Genomic DNA, 15,842 nt, shown 5'->3' on the forward strand with positions numbered 1-15,842 from the left:
TCCATCCATCCATGGTCGGTAAAATGAGTACCCGGCATATGCTGGGGGGTAAAGAAAGGCCAGGGAAGGAACTGGCACTCCCACCCCATATATACGGTCTGCCTAGTAAACATCGCAAGACGTCACCCTAAGAGTCGGAAACGACTCGCACTACAAGTGCGGGGACACCTTTACCTTTTTACCATCATCCCCAACCAGTGCACCATTATCAGAGCTACTTACGTTTAAGATGATGTAACAGTCCCCTTCGAAAAAACTCCCATAGGCCCTTTCAGGAACAGGCACCATTTTCATTTTCTAAACAGCAACAAAAGCATTAAAATCCAGTCAAGAATTTAACAAAGCAAGACTGCAACGTTCAGTGTAGGAGATTCAATCCTACAATCAGAAGTTTTGCAGTGATGGGGAGGGGAAAGAGCACCAACATCAGTACAAACAAACCACCAGTTTGTTTCAACTCCAGCTGGTAAATAAATATTAATATCTTTATGTCCAAATGTTTTCCCGGAGCGCCATTTAAAGCAAAGGATCCATCCCTGTCCACATTCAGATTACATGCAACTATTCCACAGAGTATCTCTGTATCTGGACAACTCACTGGGTCTACAAGTTGAGAGAACATTGTTACAAGTAATGAAATGGACATATTGAACAGTTACTAGGGATGGGGGAGAAATTTGATTCAGTTTGCATTTAAAGCAGAATTTATCAAATTTCTGAAACAATCTGAGAACCAAAACACAGCCATCCTCCAAAATTTACACTTGCTTGAGTTTTGCAATGCAGTTCTCCTGCTGAACAATGTTTATAAAAATGCATGTATTGGGCGAAAATGTGCATTAAAAAATGAATAGTGAAAATAATACAAAAATGCTTAATATTAGGAGAAATCGCTTGCAAAAATGCCTACATTAGTCAAAGCTACATACAGTAGGGTCCCGCTTTACAGTGCTTCGCTAATGAGGCAGTCTCAATTAGGCGCAATTAGACTAAAGCCCCACTCATACGGCGCTTGTTCCACTTTTACGGCGGTTTTCGGGCGTCATGCGCCATTCTATTCAATGAGCTCCACTTTTCAGCGCTTTTTGCTTTTCAGCGGGCGTCCAGAATGTAACCCGCCGTATGAGTGGGGCCCTACTGTACAAAAATGTGTTTAGTAGGAGAAATCCACACTAAATTTTCATGAGGATTTCTATCAAATAAGAATTGCAAATGCTGCAGAAATGTGGTGAAATGAATTTAAGACTGGAAAAATGAGAAATTGAGAGATCCAAAATTGACAGATCTTTCCATCTTTAACAGCTACACGCGTCAGTGGTGCAAATCTACTGCTTACAAATCAAGAAGTCATTATCTGACCACTGTTGATAAGATTGCCGTAGACCAACCTAGTGTGCGTCAACTGTCAAAAAGGCAAATTGAATGCTAGGGATCAATAGGAAGGAGACTGAAAATAAAACTGTCAGTATCATAATCCCATTACAAATCTATGGTGCGACTGTACTTGAAATACTCTGTGCAGTTCTGGCTGATTCACCTCAGAAATGACATTGTTCGAAAAGGTTCAGAAAAGGGAAATCAAAGCTATCAAGAGAATGAAGAAACTCCTCTATGAGGAAAGGTGATAGTATTGGGGGCTTTTTAGGTTAGAGAAAAAAGCAAGATTCATGGGCATTTTAGGTTCTCCTGTTTTGCCTGATATACATAATTTTGCAAAGCAATTTCCCCTAATATGATGCTTCTTGATATTTCATTAATATTATTATTATTTATTTATTCTATTTCTTTGCCGCCTTCTGGCCAAAAGGCCCTCAAGGCGGCTCACAAAAAACCACCACCACAAATACAAAATACACATCAAAAAAAGAATACAGTGCACAGGAATTTAAATAACAAAATATTAACATTGTTAAAAAACAAACGAAAAAAACAAGGTTCTTTACAGGCCTAAAGATCATCTGTCCCAAAATGTGGTACTGCCACTTCAAGAATTTTGTTCCTCAAACATTGAGCAGCTGTTGCAAAGGATTCGCTCACCAACATCATCAGATTCTTACCCGAAATCACGTCCATAGACTTGAAGTAGAAGTTGTAGCTGTACAGGTCGGCCGGGATTTTTGCACAATATGTGCATTTTTATGTGCACTTTGCCCAAGTCTGTGTATTTTTGTACATGGCTGGAGAACAGCATTGCAAAATTTGGAGAATTTGTTTTAGTTTGCCCATTGTTTCCTAAAATGTGAATGAGGCGGGTTCGTTTTTCAGAGTGAACTGAATCAAATGTCTCCCCCAGCCTTACTTTCTAGCCTGTGACAACCTCCCTCTTGGGAGTGGCTGGTGCCATTTTGGTGACATAAGTAATGGCACACACAGACTGAACATTGGAAGAAGATGGAAAGATACCACACACCGCCCTTCTCACAGCTTGAGCCATGAGTGGCCTGTTGCATGTAGACCCTAATGGCTGTGGACGGGGATGTGCAGCCAGTTTGATGCAACCCAGATGAGCATTACGGTGTGGACATACATACACACCTGCATTGGCTATGGACACAGAAGGCTACAACTGTGTACAGAACTGCCTTGCTGGACTGGGATGACTGATTTATTTTTTTTTTGCAAGTCCTTGTGTTCTGGAATATGGTACATTGCATTCATGCCTACGCACAAGGACAGACCTTTAAACCTTGCCGAGAATCTCCCCCCTGAAATGGTGCCTTTGGAGTTCCCATGCATGGTGGCACACACGCACACTTGGAAGACATCACACATGTTTCTCAGCTTCACTCATTAAACGTGTAAAGTTTTCCACTTCACCTCTAGCACAACTTGCAAAACTGGACAAACTTGTTGGGTGGAGAAGCAGGAATGAAAGATTCACTGATTTTCAGATATCGAAGCCTGGGCCACAATAGGGTGGAGGTCTCTGTGCTTGTACATTATTCAGGGCTGTAAAGTGTCAAGTCCAAATTCTTTCTTTCTTTGTTTGAAATGATCTGGCAAGACTGGAATGTTGTAGACCAAAGCTGACCACAGAAAACCAACTAAAAGTCAGCTAAAAAAAAAGAATCAGGATGGTAGAGTTCCTGCACTTTCCACTGGTGGATGACAAGCAGAAATGGAAAGCATGAAGCTTTCCCAACCCCCTTTTCATCCCAAGGAGCATCTAGCCAATGAGCTGGCAACAGTGCGTCAGTAGAAGGGTGGATGGCTATTACACAGTGATGGAAGTGACCTTTTAAACAAGCCTTGCCTGGGGACCTTGGGCTTCACCTAAGCTTTTATGGATGAGAGAGTCAATATCAATTTACTGTACTGAAAAATGGACTACTGACTAACCTAGAGGACTAGCAGCTATTGTGTACTCACTTGCAAGGCTGGGCAATTTTTAAAAAAAGAAATCCATTTCAGAGATGGAAAACTGAGGTCCATTCTCCCAATTGTCCGATCCCCTGGGTCACATTGGCAGAATTCTTTAAAAAGGTATTAGCCACCTTTACGCCAAAGTGCAAAGAAGGGAAGGCAGGTGATCTGGAATCTCTACTACTACCATTATTATTTAGATTTATATCTAAATCTATAGATATAGACTTTTTCCTAGTAGGAGCCCAGGGTGGCAAACAAATGAACTAAAAATAGACTTTAAAATATATTACAACAAAACATCTTTAAAAACACATTTTTAAAACAGCTTTAGAAACATCTTAAAAAGCAATTCCAACACAGACGCAGACTGGGATAATCAATGAAGTTGTTGATCTGGGCAGTTCTGTTACAGAATCCCAGGAGGCACTTTTGGAACCTAGAGCCAATTCACATTACATTTGTATGCAACGGCAGTGGTTTGACTAGCCAGTGCATGCTGGTTCCCTGGCTGTGGCCAGCCAATCAGCTGGAGAGACCAGGGACTGAACTTGGGATGAGGGCTGTGCTCATTGGGCCGCTCTACCTCTGAGCTATGACTCCTCCTCTCTCAAATGCCCTACAATTCATTCGCATTGGTAGGTGTTCAAAATCCAGCATCTGTTAATAAAGGCAAGTTCCGCACATGGCAGCTGTGTGCAATGAGCTGGCATGTGCAGGATTTTCACACATGCACCCTGATGTTCTGCAAACTGGCCCTGTGACAGATCCAGCAGTCAAGGGAGCGGGGGGTATGGGAAACAAGTTTGCAGTCATTTCTAGTTACTGCATCCTGTCCAGCTGTGCCGCCAGAAGAACTGAGCCTACGCCGTGCAGGCCAGAAGGATTTATGCCAAATGCTGGAAAACCAACAGGATTCCCAGCATGAAAGTGCAGGGCAATGAGTGATTAGATTATGCTCTTAATGTGTAGAACAGGGATGGGGAACCTGTGGGACTAGCAATGCTACTGGGCTGCGACTCCCATCATCCCTGGCTGTTGGCCATGCAGGCTGGGGCTGATGGGAGATAGAGTCCAACAATGTCTGGAGAGCCACAGGTTCCCCAAACTTGGTCTACATCTGCAACTGCCTAAGGAGGACCACATTGCTCACCAGTCAGTTTGTACAGTTAGCCCAAAGGCTATCTCTCCATTGCAAACTGCCCTCTCTAGTGCTAAAATATGTGCGTTCCCAACAATTGTAATATTGAAAGCGTTAAGCTAATTAATGTCGAATTCAACAATCCAGTTAAAATGAAAAGGAGAGCTCTTCCAGGCGACTTATTTATTGAGCATTCATCCTGATTTGCTTGCACAAAGCAGATACGTTCTGATTTATTCATGTGGACTTGGAGTTTATATGGTAATAAACATTGCACAGTTCTTGTATGGCTTCCCATGATTTTATTTATTTCTTCATTTAATTTATATCCCGTTGCTTCTCCCAGAAGGAGCCCAGGGCGGCAATCATTTGTTCAATGCACACTTTGCGGTTAGGAAGTTGACAGGGAACCCCAGTGAAAATTTATTTATTTATTACATTTTTATCCTGCCCTTCCTCCCAGTAGGAGCGCAGGGCATCAAACAAAAACTCTAGAAACACTCTAAAACATCTTAAAAACAGACTTTAAAATATATTAAAGCAAAATATATTAAAACAAAACATCTTTTTAAAAAAAAAAGCTTTAAAAACACCTTTAAAAGCATTTCCAACACAGACACACTTCCATTGCATAAAACTAAATTTCTGCAATGGGCTTGAATCCCTCCAGCAAAATACCAAAGGTCTGGAAGAGGTGCCACTATGTTCCACTACCCTGCAAAGCTAAACAGGCCATGTACAGAAGATGTGGCTATACTGTACCTCTATGGTCCATATCTGAAGGCCAGGCTTTCTCTCTATACTTGGGAGTCCTGTGTCAGCTTCGGCGTTAGTCATGGTTATTGGTGAAACTGGAAAGTAAAGGCAGACGAGATAAAGTTGTTTTTTTTAAAGTATAGCTTTTGATGAAATGATTCAAAGTGCCCAACCTGGCTGCCTGCTGGCGCCGGGCCTGTTTCCTAAAGCCTTTTACTCTTAACAGCCATAAGAACATTCCGGGACAAAAAAATAAAAATAAATCCACAACTAATTATGAGTAGCTTGGCAAATCATTTGTCCTGAACATTCATCTTTCCAGCTGTTAAATCAACAGAAAACGCCCATTGTTAAGCCTTCCTCTATTTGCCTATTATCAGTTCTAGGAGGAAATTCCTAACAGCAGACAGGATGTATTTCAGGTTAAGAAGTTGGACTCCTTGAAGGCCTTCCTATTAATGCTTCTGTTTTAATGCAATTCCTTTGATCCTTTCACCTGTTTCATATTTGCTTATCACCCAGCCAACTATTATACTAGGCACCCAGCAAACAAATGAACACGAGAAACCCTCTCTTGATTGCCTTTTGTTGACCATCTGCATTCTTTCCACATTTAAATTCTGCACTGACCCAAGCCTGTTCTTCCTGTTTGCACTGTCTCCTGGCCTTTGTTGAGGTGTTTGAAATGACAGGTAAAGTCTTTGAATGTTCCCATGTTCAAAACAGTGTAGGTAGAAGATCAAGTACTTTGCTGGCAGAGACCACAACAGGAAACAGCTGAAAGGAGGATGCAGTCATCAAATCATTACAAGCTGTTTCCACACTTGCCCTTTTCTATGGGATCATCCCTTCACTCAGTTATTACGGAGGAATGAATCAACATCAGTTCCAAGCTGTTGGCAGTCTCAGGTTGCATCTTCCCAGGAACAGAGGAAACTGCCTTGCACATGGTGACTTTCTGTGACATTGGTGCTACTTGCATCCCCATTTAATCTGCATGGTTCACATGATGTTGCAGGCAATCAGCAGCTATCACACAGTTTTCCCATATCAAACCAATCCAATTTTAATGCAAAAAGGAAAGGGAAAATCATCTTAGGTTTGCTGCGCTCCTCTGTGTAGGCGCTTTGCCTTGGTGTTTTTTTTAGTCGGCAGGCTCTCTTATGACCCATCGCCAGCTCCCTCTCTTTCTCTGCCCCCCCCCGCAAAAGCTGCCTTTCACTCACTCCCCCCTCTATTCAGTTTTGTGTCAATTGCAACCCAGCAGGGAGAGGCACGCAATTGACAAAAAACAATGAAACTGACCAAAAAAACCCCTCCTCTTCTCCATTGTATTCTGGAGGGAGTAAGCATGTAAAATTAGGGGCGGGACCACAAGGAAACAAAGATACTAAAACTTTTCAGAGGAACACCTACTTGTGTGAAAGGAAAACAGCGGATTTGAAGGTAGGAAGTGTGAACCTTGCAAATCTATCGTGATGGCAAAAGTTGCGTCTTTACTGTGAAGTTCAGTTCCCGTGTGAATGAGCCCTGAATCAAATCCTTGCTCTATCCAGCTCAGTATTGGCCACTCCAGGAGCAGCAAACCTGATGCCCTCCAGATGTCCATGGAGTACAGTTTCCACCAGCCCAGCTAATGTGACCAATGGTCAGGGATGATGGGAGCTGTGGTCTGACAACATATGGAGGGCGCCACATTGGCTGCCCTTGGCCTATGCTGACCACCAGCAGCTCCCCAGGGTTTCAGATAGGAGTCTTTCCTGACCCTTGCAACTGGAATTACGAGGGATTGAAGCCGGGGTCTTCTGCATGCAAACCCTGTGCTCTGCCACTGAGCTATGGTCCTTCCCCACTGCCATCCTTCCATCTTTAAAAAAAATCAAAGTTTGCAGCAATATATATATATTTTCTGACTTTCAACACAATGGCAGCATCCACCTCCTTTGTGCGGCTTGCAAAGTGCTAGCGATACATTTGGCACGTGTTTGGTGCCAAACCCTGGGCTTTCTTCAGTACTACCGCTGCCCATCCCACACTTGTGGGATTCTTCAAAAAAGACTACAATTCTACAGATCAGCTGTTTTCTCTCCTTTCCCTGACAAACAGGTGATTGGCTGGGTTGTAACCTATTGCTTCATCTCTCTTCCATCTTATGTCCTAAAAAATGGACCCTTTCCCCATTATTTATAACGGCCACTGTGCAGGCCTTTTTTTTCTCATTCTTTTCAATTTATTCTTGTACTAATTTTAGTGCATTAGAACGCTGGAGGAACCTGCCAGTCAGGCCCAAGGCACATTAATCCAGCATCTTGTTCTCACAGTCGCCAACCCGATGCCTATGGGAAACCCACAAGCAGGACTTGAGCAAAGCAGCACTCTTAATCAACCTCGGCAACTGGTACTGAGAGGCGTACTGCCTCCACCAGTACAGGTGCATTGTATAAGAAGTGAGCAAACGTTCAAACTTTTTTTTGTTTTGTCTTTTGCTTGGGATTGCTATGACTTCACTGCCTACGCTTGCCTCTTCCATGGTGGAGGGGTGCTGCAAGATTGTAATGGGACAGTTCCAAGGAGAACTTAAATGATGCTTCCAGCTGATTGCTGCAGAGCAGTGCCTCAGAAGACCCTAGTGTAGAAGAGGCTGCAGTGGAAAGAGACAGGCCACGAACCTATCCGCTGGCTTCCAAAAATGGAGAACTCTTTCCATGGTTCCACCCTACTTTTCCAGCCACAGAAGTTAATTCTCTGTGTTGTAGAAGATTCCGGGGTATGTTTGAGCCAGCATGGTGTAGAGGTTACAGTGCTGGGACAGGTTTTGGGAGACCTGGGTTCAAATCCTGACTTTGCCACTGGATGACCTTCGGCCTGTTCGAGTTTTTCGTATGGGATATATATTGGTGCAGAGTACAGAAATAACTGGTCTATTAAGACAGGTAGTTGAAAGAATAAAGAAACAAGTTTTATTACTACAAAGAGATAAAGTCCTACATGCTGAAACAGCCATGTGGCCTTCACTCAGGGAGCCATTACTAATTTAGAAAAAAGACAGGAAGACAAAGGAGGAAGGGTAGGAGCAAAGCCTTCAATAACAACAAACACTTTAGAGAAGGAATCACCAAAGGGAATAATAGATTGTGTTTCTGTCTTTCGCCTCCCACTAGTTCAAGTCACTTGTGACATGCGTTGGCGCTTTACTCCCAACTGGGCCCATCACCCTCTTTCAACCTAACCTATCTCACAGGGCTGTTGTGATAAAATGGGTGCTACAGAGTAGTGGTAGGGAGATTTTAAGTACACTGCCCTGAGTGGAGTAAAGGTGGGAGAAAAATGTAACTAATCAATGTTCAGTGTTGAGCACCGAGTTCATGTGAGGCACTGCCCAGGCTTGTTTAGCCTCACTGTTGCCTTGTACAGAGTGGAGCTCCACAGAAACCTGACACTCCTGTCCTTGCAAATTAGTGAAACTGTCCTTCAGGAAGAAGTCCCAACAGGTTTCTCAGGGTCCCCTGTAACACAGGGCAAGAATCACTGGCTCCTACTTTTTTGCCAAAGAGGTTCATCCATCCAGTAATGGCTTCCATTGTTCAACCTCACACAGTCCAGTGCACATCATACCAAAAGCAGAGAGGGGACCGTCGTACCACAAGCTGTAGAAAGGGGATTCCAGAGCTGCAGAACGGCGAAGCCATAAAGGCAAAACTAGATGCAACTTCAAACATGCGATTCGGAAATGGGGCTAGATTGGCCAACTTTATTTATTTACCAAAAGCAGCTGATCCAGTTTGGGACCATGGGGTCAGGAGAGGGGCTCCAACCCTCTTCCACATGCTATTTTCCTACCTAAAAAATTCCTTTCCCCCAGCTGCTATTTGCTCCAGTAAACAAACATATTACAAATTGCAACTCCAGTGTGATCGATTGCAATTGTTGGGTCTTGGCAAGAAACCGTTGCAAGGATGAGAGAAGCTCAAACCTTTCCCTCAACATTTCAGGATGGACCTGGATCTCTCCCTTCCTTGTGCCTGCTTCGAAAGGCATCACCAGGCTAAGCACTTTTTGGAATTGTGTCCTTAAGGTCACATATAGATTAACCCTGAGCAAAGACCTAAGCCAGCACCCAAGGTGTGGCTGGCTCTGACTCGCTTGCAGGGCCCAAGGTACCAATGGATTTGCTGTCTTCCTTCCTAGCTGCCCAGCCATTCACAGAACAAAACAGTATCATTAGGTGCAGTCGCCTTCACAGCTTTATTGTCACCTTTCTGTCAAATATAATCCCCGTGAATTTCCTTGGCTAAAGCCACACGTTCCCCACCCTGCTCTTCTAAGCGAGCTCTTGGTGCCCAAGGATACGGAGAAGAGATTTGCCTCATATAAAAGTCACACCTGTAATTTTAAGACACAAGTAAACAGAGGCCAAAGGAAACTGCTTTTAAGGCCATAAACCCCAAACTACTTACCGAGAGCAAAACCCAGCGCAAGAGCTCTGAAGTAGTCTGCTTAAGGACTGCCACTGCAGAGTTGAGCAAGACTTTCAGAGCAATTGTGTGCTGCAGACCTCCCTGGGGGTTGTAACACTTCAGAACCCAGGAGGGAGAAGCCTATTGTGAATGTTCTCTGCCTATACAATAAAAGTTTGCGTCTTTGGTTGTGGCCTATTCTTTTTTTCCTGGCCTGTGTAGGGTTGCCAGGCTCAGGGCCTGAGAATGATTCTGTATCTTTAAGAGAAGAGAAAGTCAGCCAAGTGCAGGTGTTCTTGCAACACTGTAATGGGAAAAACCACAAGGTGGAATTCTCCCTTCCCCCTGCACAACTTTTAAAGATACAGAAGACCTCTGGGTTGCCAGGCCCAGCCTCCAAGACATAAATAAAGAATATTTTATATTATAGCAACATCCACAAACTGGATCTACCAATGGGGTTGGGCTGGGGCCAGAAAGGTGCATCTCTGAGCTCCTGGGCTTTCAGCCAGTGGCCCACAGCTGGAACTGGGCCTGGATTCTGGACATGTAGAATTCTACACTGACTGAAACCTGCCACTGTTATTACAATAACAAATACTATACTTTTAAAGTTAGTCTGCTCCATTTGCTAAAAGTTTGGTGCCACTATAGTATACAATCTGAAGAGAAACCAACTGTACTCCAGAAAAGATTGAATGACTGTCAGGGGTTCCGGGGATAGGTCTAGGTATCCCACACACCTAAGGAATGGACAATTAGTACACAACAAGGACTAAAATAAGTACCTTTTTGAACTCCCACTTCCTGGCTTCGTAAGCAATCATTCAGCTTAAAATGACACTAGCTCGTTTCTAATTAGATTCTCCACTCACAGGCAACGGACCATAGATTATGTGACATCAAAGAGACTCCAGGGACACATGTATAATCATTGGCATTGGTTCAAGTAGCCAAAGGTAATCATCGCTACAAGCTGAGCTGAACATATGCACATCCATGTCTGTTTGCTTGCTACAAATTTACAACAGGTCTTTTTTTTTTAACTCCAGGGTGGCAATGGAGTGCCTTTTGGTGGCTGGTACTGGTGGCTATTTTCCTTTTTGTTACAAGGGCATTCTGGGGGTATAATGGTGGCCAGCACAAAGAAAACGGTAGCTGTTATTGAAGACTGTCTTCTTCCCCATCCCCAAGAATGTCCTGTTACTACATTAGGAGCATTCTGGGAAAAATAAAATGGCAGCCATCAGATGCCAGGCAATGCACTCCGAAAGGAGCTTCTCCAGTTAGCAGCGAAAGAACAAAAAGCCCCACTGGAATAGGTGCTGCAACTAATGGGGAGCCCCCAAAATTCATTATTTATTTTATTTATTTAAAAAATGTATAGGTTGCTTCATAGCATAACACTTTCAAACCAGCGCGCAAGATGAAAACAGGACAAAATGCAAGGTCTAAAAACAATAAAACCAACAATGTTCACTCTTCCTGCTCCAAATCTCCCCCTCCCCCCCAATTTCTTCCTGCTCCCGTACCGAAAGTAATTTTAACATGTGATTTTATTTCATTATGTACATATTTTAAAACTGGATATTTGGGGGGAAAAGATGACAACTTGTTTTTAACATTTGATTTTAATTGCTATTTTTGAATGAATATTTTCTGTTCATTTATCTATAAACAGCTTAGAAGTTTCAATGGTTAAGTGATGTATAAATCTTGATTGTTGAAGAAAAGATTGCAGTACAGACCTTTCAGCCCAGACCTTTGGGATTTCTGGAAATGCAAAATTCTTTCCTCACTTGTTGCAGAGGATTCTGGGTATACGTTAGGGCAGCAGTCTCTAGTCCGTTATGATCCAGGACAAAATTGTATCCCAAACATGCATTTGTGCTGCTGTTTTGACCCATCTTAGATCAGAGTGCGATTTGATAGAGGGTCCTAACCCACAACTTGAAGGCCATTTTAGGTCCCGTGATGGGCTGTTCAGGTCTGTCGAACCTCACTGTCACCCTGAATAAACTGTGAACATGATCAAGAACATCTATTGGGGAGCCTGACTATTAGGTTCTTTATTTGTAGCTTCATTGGCGGCTTTGGCACCTTGGACAACTCCTTGACATTTTGGACTAAAACCTGGAGCGGACTGTACTGCCCCACTGACATGGAGCCACCAGCTGCCACTGATTACAGCTCCCAGCATCCCTGATCATTGGCCATGCTGGCTGGGGTTAATGGAAGTTGGAGTCCAGCAACATCTGGAGGACTGCAGGTTCCCCATACCCACTTTAACCAGAAATGTCAGTGACTGAACATGGGAATTTATGTTGGTAAAGGGCTTCTCTTCCACTGAGCTTTGGCTCTTTCCCTTCAGGTGTCCATCATTCTTTAACCAGGCAGGCCACCAACAGATCCCCTAGAAAAAGCTGGCCTTTGACCCAATGACCTTAAGCTACTCTCAGTTAATGTAAAATGTGTGTTCCTGATTTTTTTCACATGCTTAGCACATTAAACCCTGTTTATTGAGCATTCATTCTGATATGCTTGCAGAAAGCTTACACAGAGATTAGATTTGTTTGAGAGGACAGTATCTGACAATGAATATTCATCCTGATTTGCTGGCAGGGTATTTAGGCATCCCCCCTTTAATCCAGGGCTCGCCAACCTTTTTTTTTTTTACAGAGGGCACAGTTCAAATTTTGAGAGAATGCTGGGCGTCAATATAAGCCTCTTTGCAAAGTGTTCACATTTTGCATTTGCCATTTTGGGAAGGGATTCTTTTAAAAGATATCTGCACTTATTGTGTAGTAGTTTTTGCAGAAAATAATTTCTAGAGACCACCTGATCTCAGGTGAATCAAGCACAGGAAAGATGCATCCTGGTTGCTAGGAAAAAAGGGCAAACTAATTTCAAGGGCTAGAAAAACAGACGGAAGCAGGAAAAGTGCACTAAAAGGATGAGCAAATCAGCAGCTCTTTAGGAGCCCAGGGTGCCTGGTGTTCAACAACTCACTTATCAATCACAGCTCTGACTGCAATCATTGGCTAATAACACCGACAGGTAGGAGCAGCCAGGCTGGCTCATGTCACAGAAATCAGAAGATATCTGCAGATTTTTCTCCATGACTTTTTTTCTGGGAGGGTTAGAGATTTACTTTTTTGAAAAAATGAAAGCTCAGATTCTGCGCTACCTGCCAGGGAATGCCACTGGTAGACCTGGCACTGGTGGGCAGCCAGGTTGGACCCTGGCTAGGGGGCCCTCAGGGGTCCATCCTTAGGGTGGGAGGGTGAAGCTCCCATTTGGCAATCCATGGCAGTGTGGGGTTTGTGGGACTTCTGCAACCCAAAGCTGCTGCAGATCACAAAGTGGGAGCTTGCAAGCGCCCCCAGGCGCCTACAGGTGGCATGGAACTTTATCACCCTGACTGCCCCATCCACGTGTTATGTCAGGGCAGCGCACACACCCCGTACACTGCGCATGCATGTCTGCCATCACCCAAGGTGACGGTGGGGGCATCCCTAAGGGGTTGACGTCCCCACTGCCATCTTGGGTGATGGCAGGTGTGAGTGTGCGCAGTGATGCAACATGTAGGTGGAGCAGGCAGGCTTAATTAAGCCCTATTGAGCAGGGGTGTTTGGCTGTACGCTGCTCTGGGCCCCTGCCTGGCACTGGCTGTGACTACTGAAGGCCTTTATCGGTGCCATGGCACCTGCAGATGACAGGTTGGTGACCCTCACATTCATCATCCATTCAACCCTCACTTTTTCCGTGCCACCCTCCTAACCACACACAAAAAGTCCATTTCTTTTGAACAGTGGATTTGTTGTGCCAGGATGATAAAGGGCTTTAATCCACTTCAGCTGTGCAAGCCTACATTTCAAAGATGCACTTGAATCTCTCTGACAAATTACTCAGGAGTCAAGGCCATGCTGAATTTCAACACCATTTATTTCCAAGTATGCTAATGACTGGGGCTCTGAGGCTAGTAGAAAGAGCTATCAAACAAGCCCCAGAGACTAGCACACTGGCCTAGCCCTAGAAGGTCACTTGCTTGCCCTTGATCCAGCTGTGCCAGTGATCTTGTGGGGCGGTGGCTTTATATATAAACAAAGAGAACAAACAAGGCATAGGAAAGCAAGCCCTGGCCAATCCTCTCCGGCTGCAGCATATGAGTGAAAGTGGGTATGTCACAAACTTCAGCCAGCTTCAGACTTCCTCATCTGTTTCTCTAACCAGGGCTTCTGTGCTGCTGAGCAGAAATTCAGCAAGTGACAAATGTCACGTAAGCTGCTTTAGACCAAGCCTAGCCCAGTGTTGCCTATTTCTCAAACCCTACGGAATCCACTCCTGCAAGATGTAAAGACAGCCATCACCTTGGATGTCTTCAAAAGAGGACTACAGAAATTCATAGCGGATAAATGCTATCAACTACGTTTTACCTCCCCTGTCGGAGGCAGCGTGCCTTTGAATGCCAGTTGCTGGGAATCACAAGTGGGGAGAGTGCCCTTGCATTCAGGTCCTTCTTGCGGGCTTCCCATAATGTGCATCTGGTTGGTCACTGTGAGAACAGGATGCTGGACTAGATGGACCATTGACATGATCTAGCCGGGCTCTTCTGGCGTTCTTATATTTTGCATTATTAAAAAAGAAGCACAGCAAATGCTCTTAAAATGTTGCTGGTATGTGCCTTCAAGTCGACTACGACTTAGGGCGACCCTCTGAATCAGAGACCTCCAAGAGCATCTGTCATGAACCACCCTGTTCAGATCTTGTAAGTTCAGGTCTTAAAATACATGTATTTTATTTACATGTTTTGCCCAACCTTCTTTCAAGACGTTTAGGACAGCATACTATGTCTCTGACCCCGCCCACCTTTTCTAACAATCACCCTGTGAGGTAGGTTAGGCTGAGGGTTCTTAATGGCACTACTGTTGTGCTCAGGTTCTGCTTGTGGGCCTCCCATGGGCAGCTGGTTAGCCACTGTGAGAGCAGGGTGCTGGGCTATTGGCCTGATCTAGTAGGCTCTTAAAGATCAGGGGGAAATGTCATGACATAATGTAAATTCTCCCGTGAAGTTTTGTTTAGTTCAGGACATTTGAGCAGCCAGGGAGGCTGCAAAGTATTGGGAAAATGCTTAATGGAAAGAAAAACACCCACATACACCACTCCCAGCTATCTGGAAATGATACAGTAATCTCAGACCCACAGCTGCCAGAATTGGAAAGATATGCTAAAGTGGCCTGAGAATGAAGAAGAAAAATGGAGGTCTCTTTTGTGGGGTGGGGAAAAGTTTTGAGAAATTGGAAGGCACCCTTTGGCACAGCGTTGCTAGTTATTGGACAAACAGTGGGCTGAACAGAGATCTCAGAGCCTTTGTTTTAACCCCAATTCGCTAAAGCAGTCTATCCCTTCTAGGGATGGAAAGATGTGTCCAGTTTGGTTCTCTTAGTTTGTCGTTTTTTCTGGCCTTAAATTCAGTTCTCCATATTTCTGCAGCAATTTGCAATTTTTTTAAAAAAAAATCCTCATAAAAATTTTGAAGCATTTTAGTGCAAATTTCTCCTAATAAACACCTTTTTAGGCGGTTTTGAATAATGTACACATTTTTGCAAGCAATTTCTTGTATATAATACATGTTTGTATGTTATTATCACTCATATATTTATTTTTATGCACACTTTCACTACACATACGCATTTTTGTAAACTTTGGTTGGTTGGCAAACTGCACTGCAAAATTAGAATAAATGCAAATTTCGAAGCATGGCTGTGTTTCAGTTCTCAGATTGTTTCAGAAAGTGTGGATTTGATAGATTTGGCTTGAAATGCAAACTGAACCGAATTGCTCGCCCATCCTTAATCACCCCCATGCAGAAATTGTTGATGTATTGTCTTAAGCCACTGCTTTCTTGGAGCGACTGAAAGGATTTACATTAATAAGTAACCAGGCTCAGTGTGGAATGTGGAATTACCCCTGTGAATATGCAGTGCTTCCTTAGACCGTGTCAGAAACACTGGTCCATCGAGCCAGGTAGCTTCCACTGAGTCAGTGGCAAGTCTTTGAGGTACATCCTGTGTAGAGACTGATGTGGGGCAACTGACGCACCTTGCTCCCTGTGTGGCCCTGGT

The 15,842-nt window shown here is 43.9% G+C and overlaps 1 protein-coding gene across 5 annotated transcripts in view; it reads right to left on the bottom strand.

The window, feature by feature from the left end:
• The window catches only part of VILL (villin like), a 59,073-nt gene that overhangs the window by 28,320 nt on the left and 14,911 nt on the right, over positions 1-15,842 (bottom strand). For 3 of the 5 annotated variants that reach the window (XM_061586320.1, XM_061586318.1, XM_061586317.1), the window contains 2 exons: positions 5,267-5,355; positions 223-297 (listed from right to left, as the gene is read on the bottom strand). In XM_061586320.1, coding sequence (XP_061442304.1) covers positions 223-297; positions 5,267-5,341 — 150 coding nt within the window. In that variant the 5' untranslated portion in view covers positions 5,342-5,355. Of the gene's footprint in view, positions 1-222; positions 298-5,266; positions 5,356-5,433; positions 5,705-5,890; positions 6,016-15,842 lie in introns of those variants that run through there. The other 2 variants (XM_061586315.1, XM_061586319.1) reach the window with 2 other exon arrangements.

This window comes from Rhineura floridana, chromosome 10, assembly GCF_030035675.1.
Source record: "Rhineura floridana isolate rRhiFlo1 chromosome 10, rRhiFlo1.hap2, whole genome shotgun sequence".
NCBI lineage: Eukaryota > Metazoa > Chordata > Lepidosauria > Squamata > Rhineuridae > Rhineura > Rhineura floridana.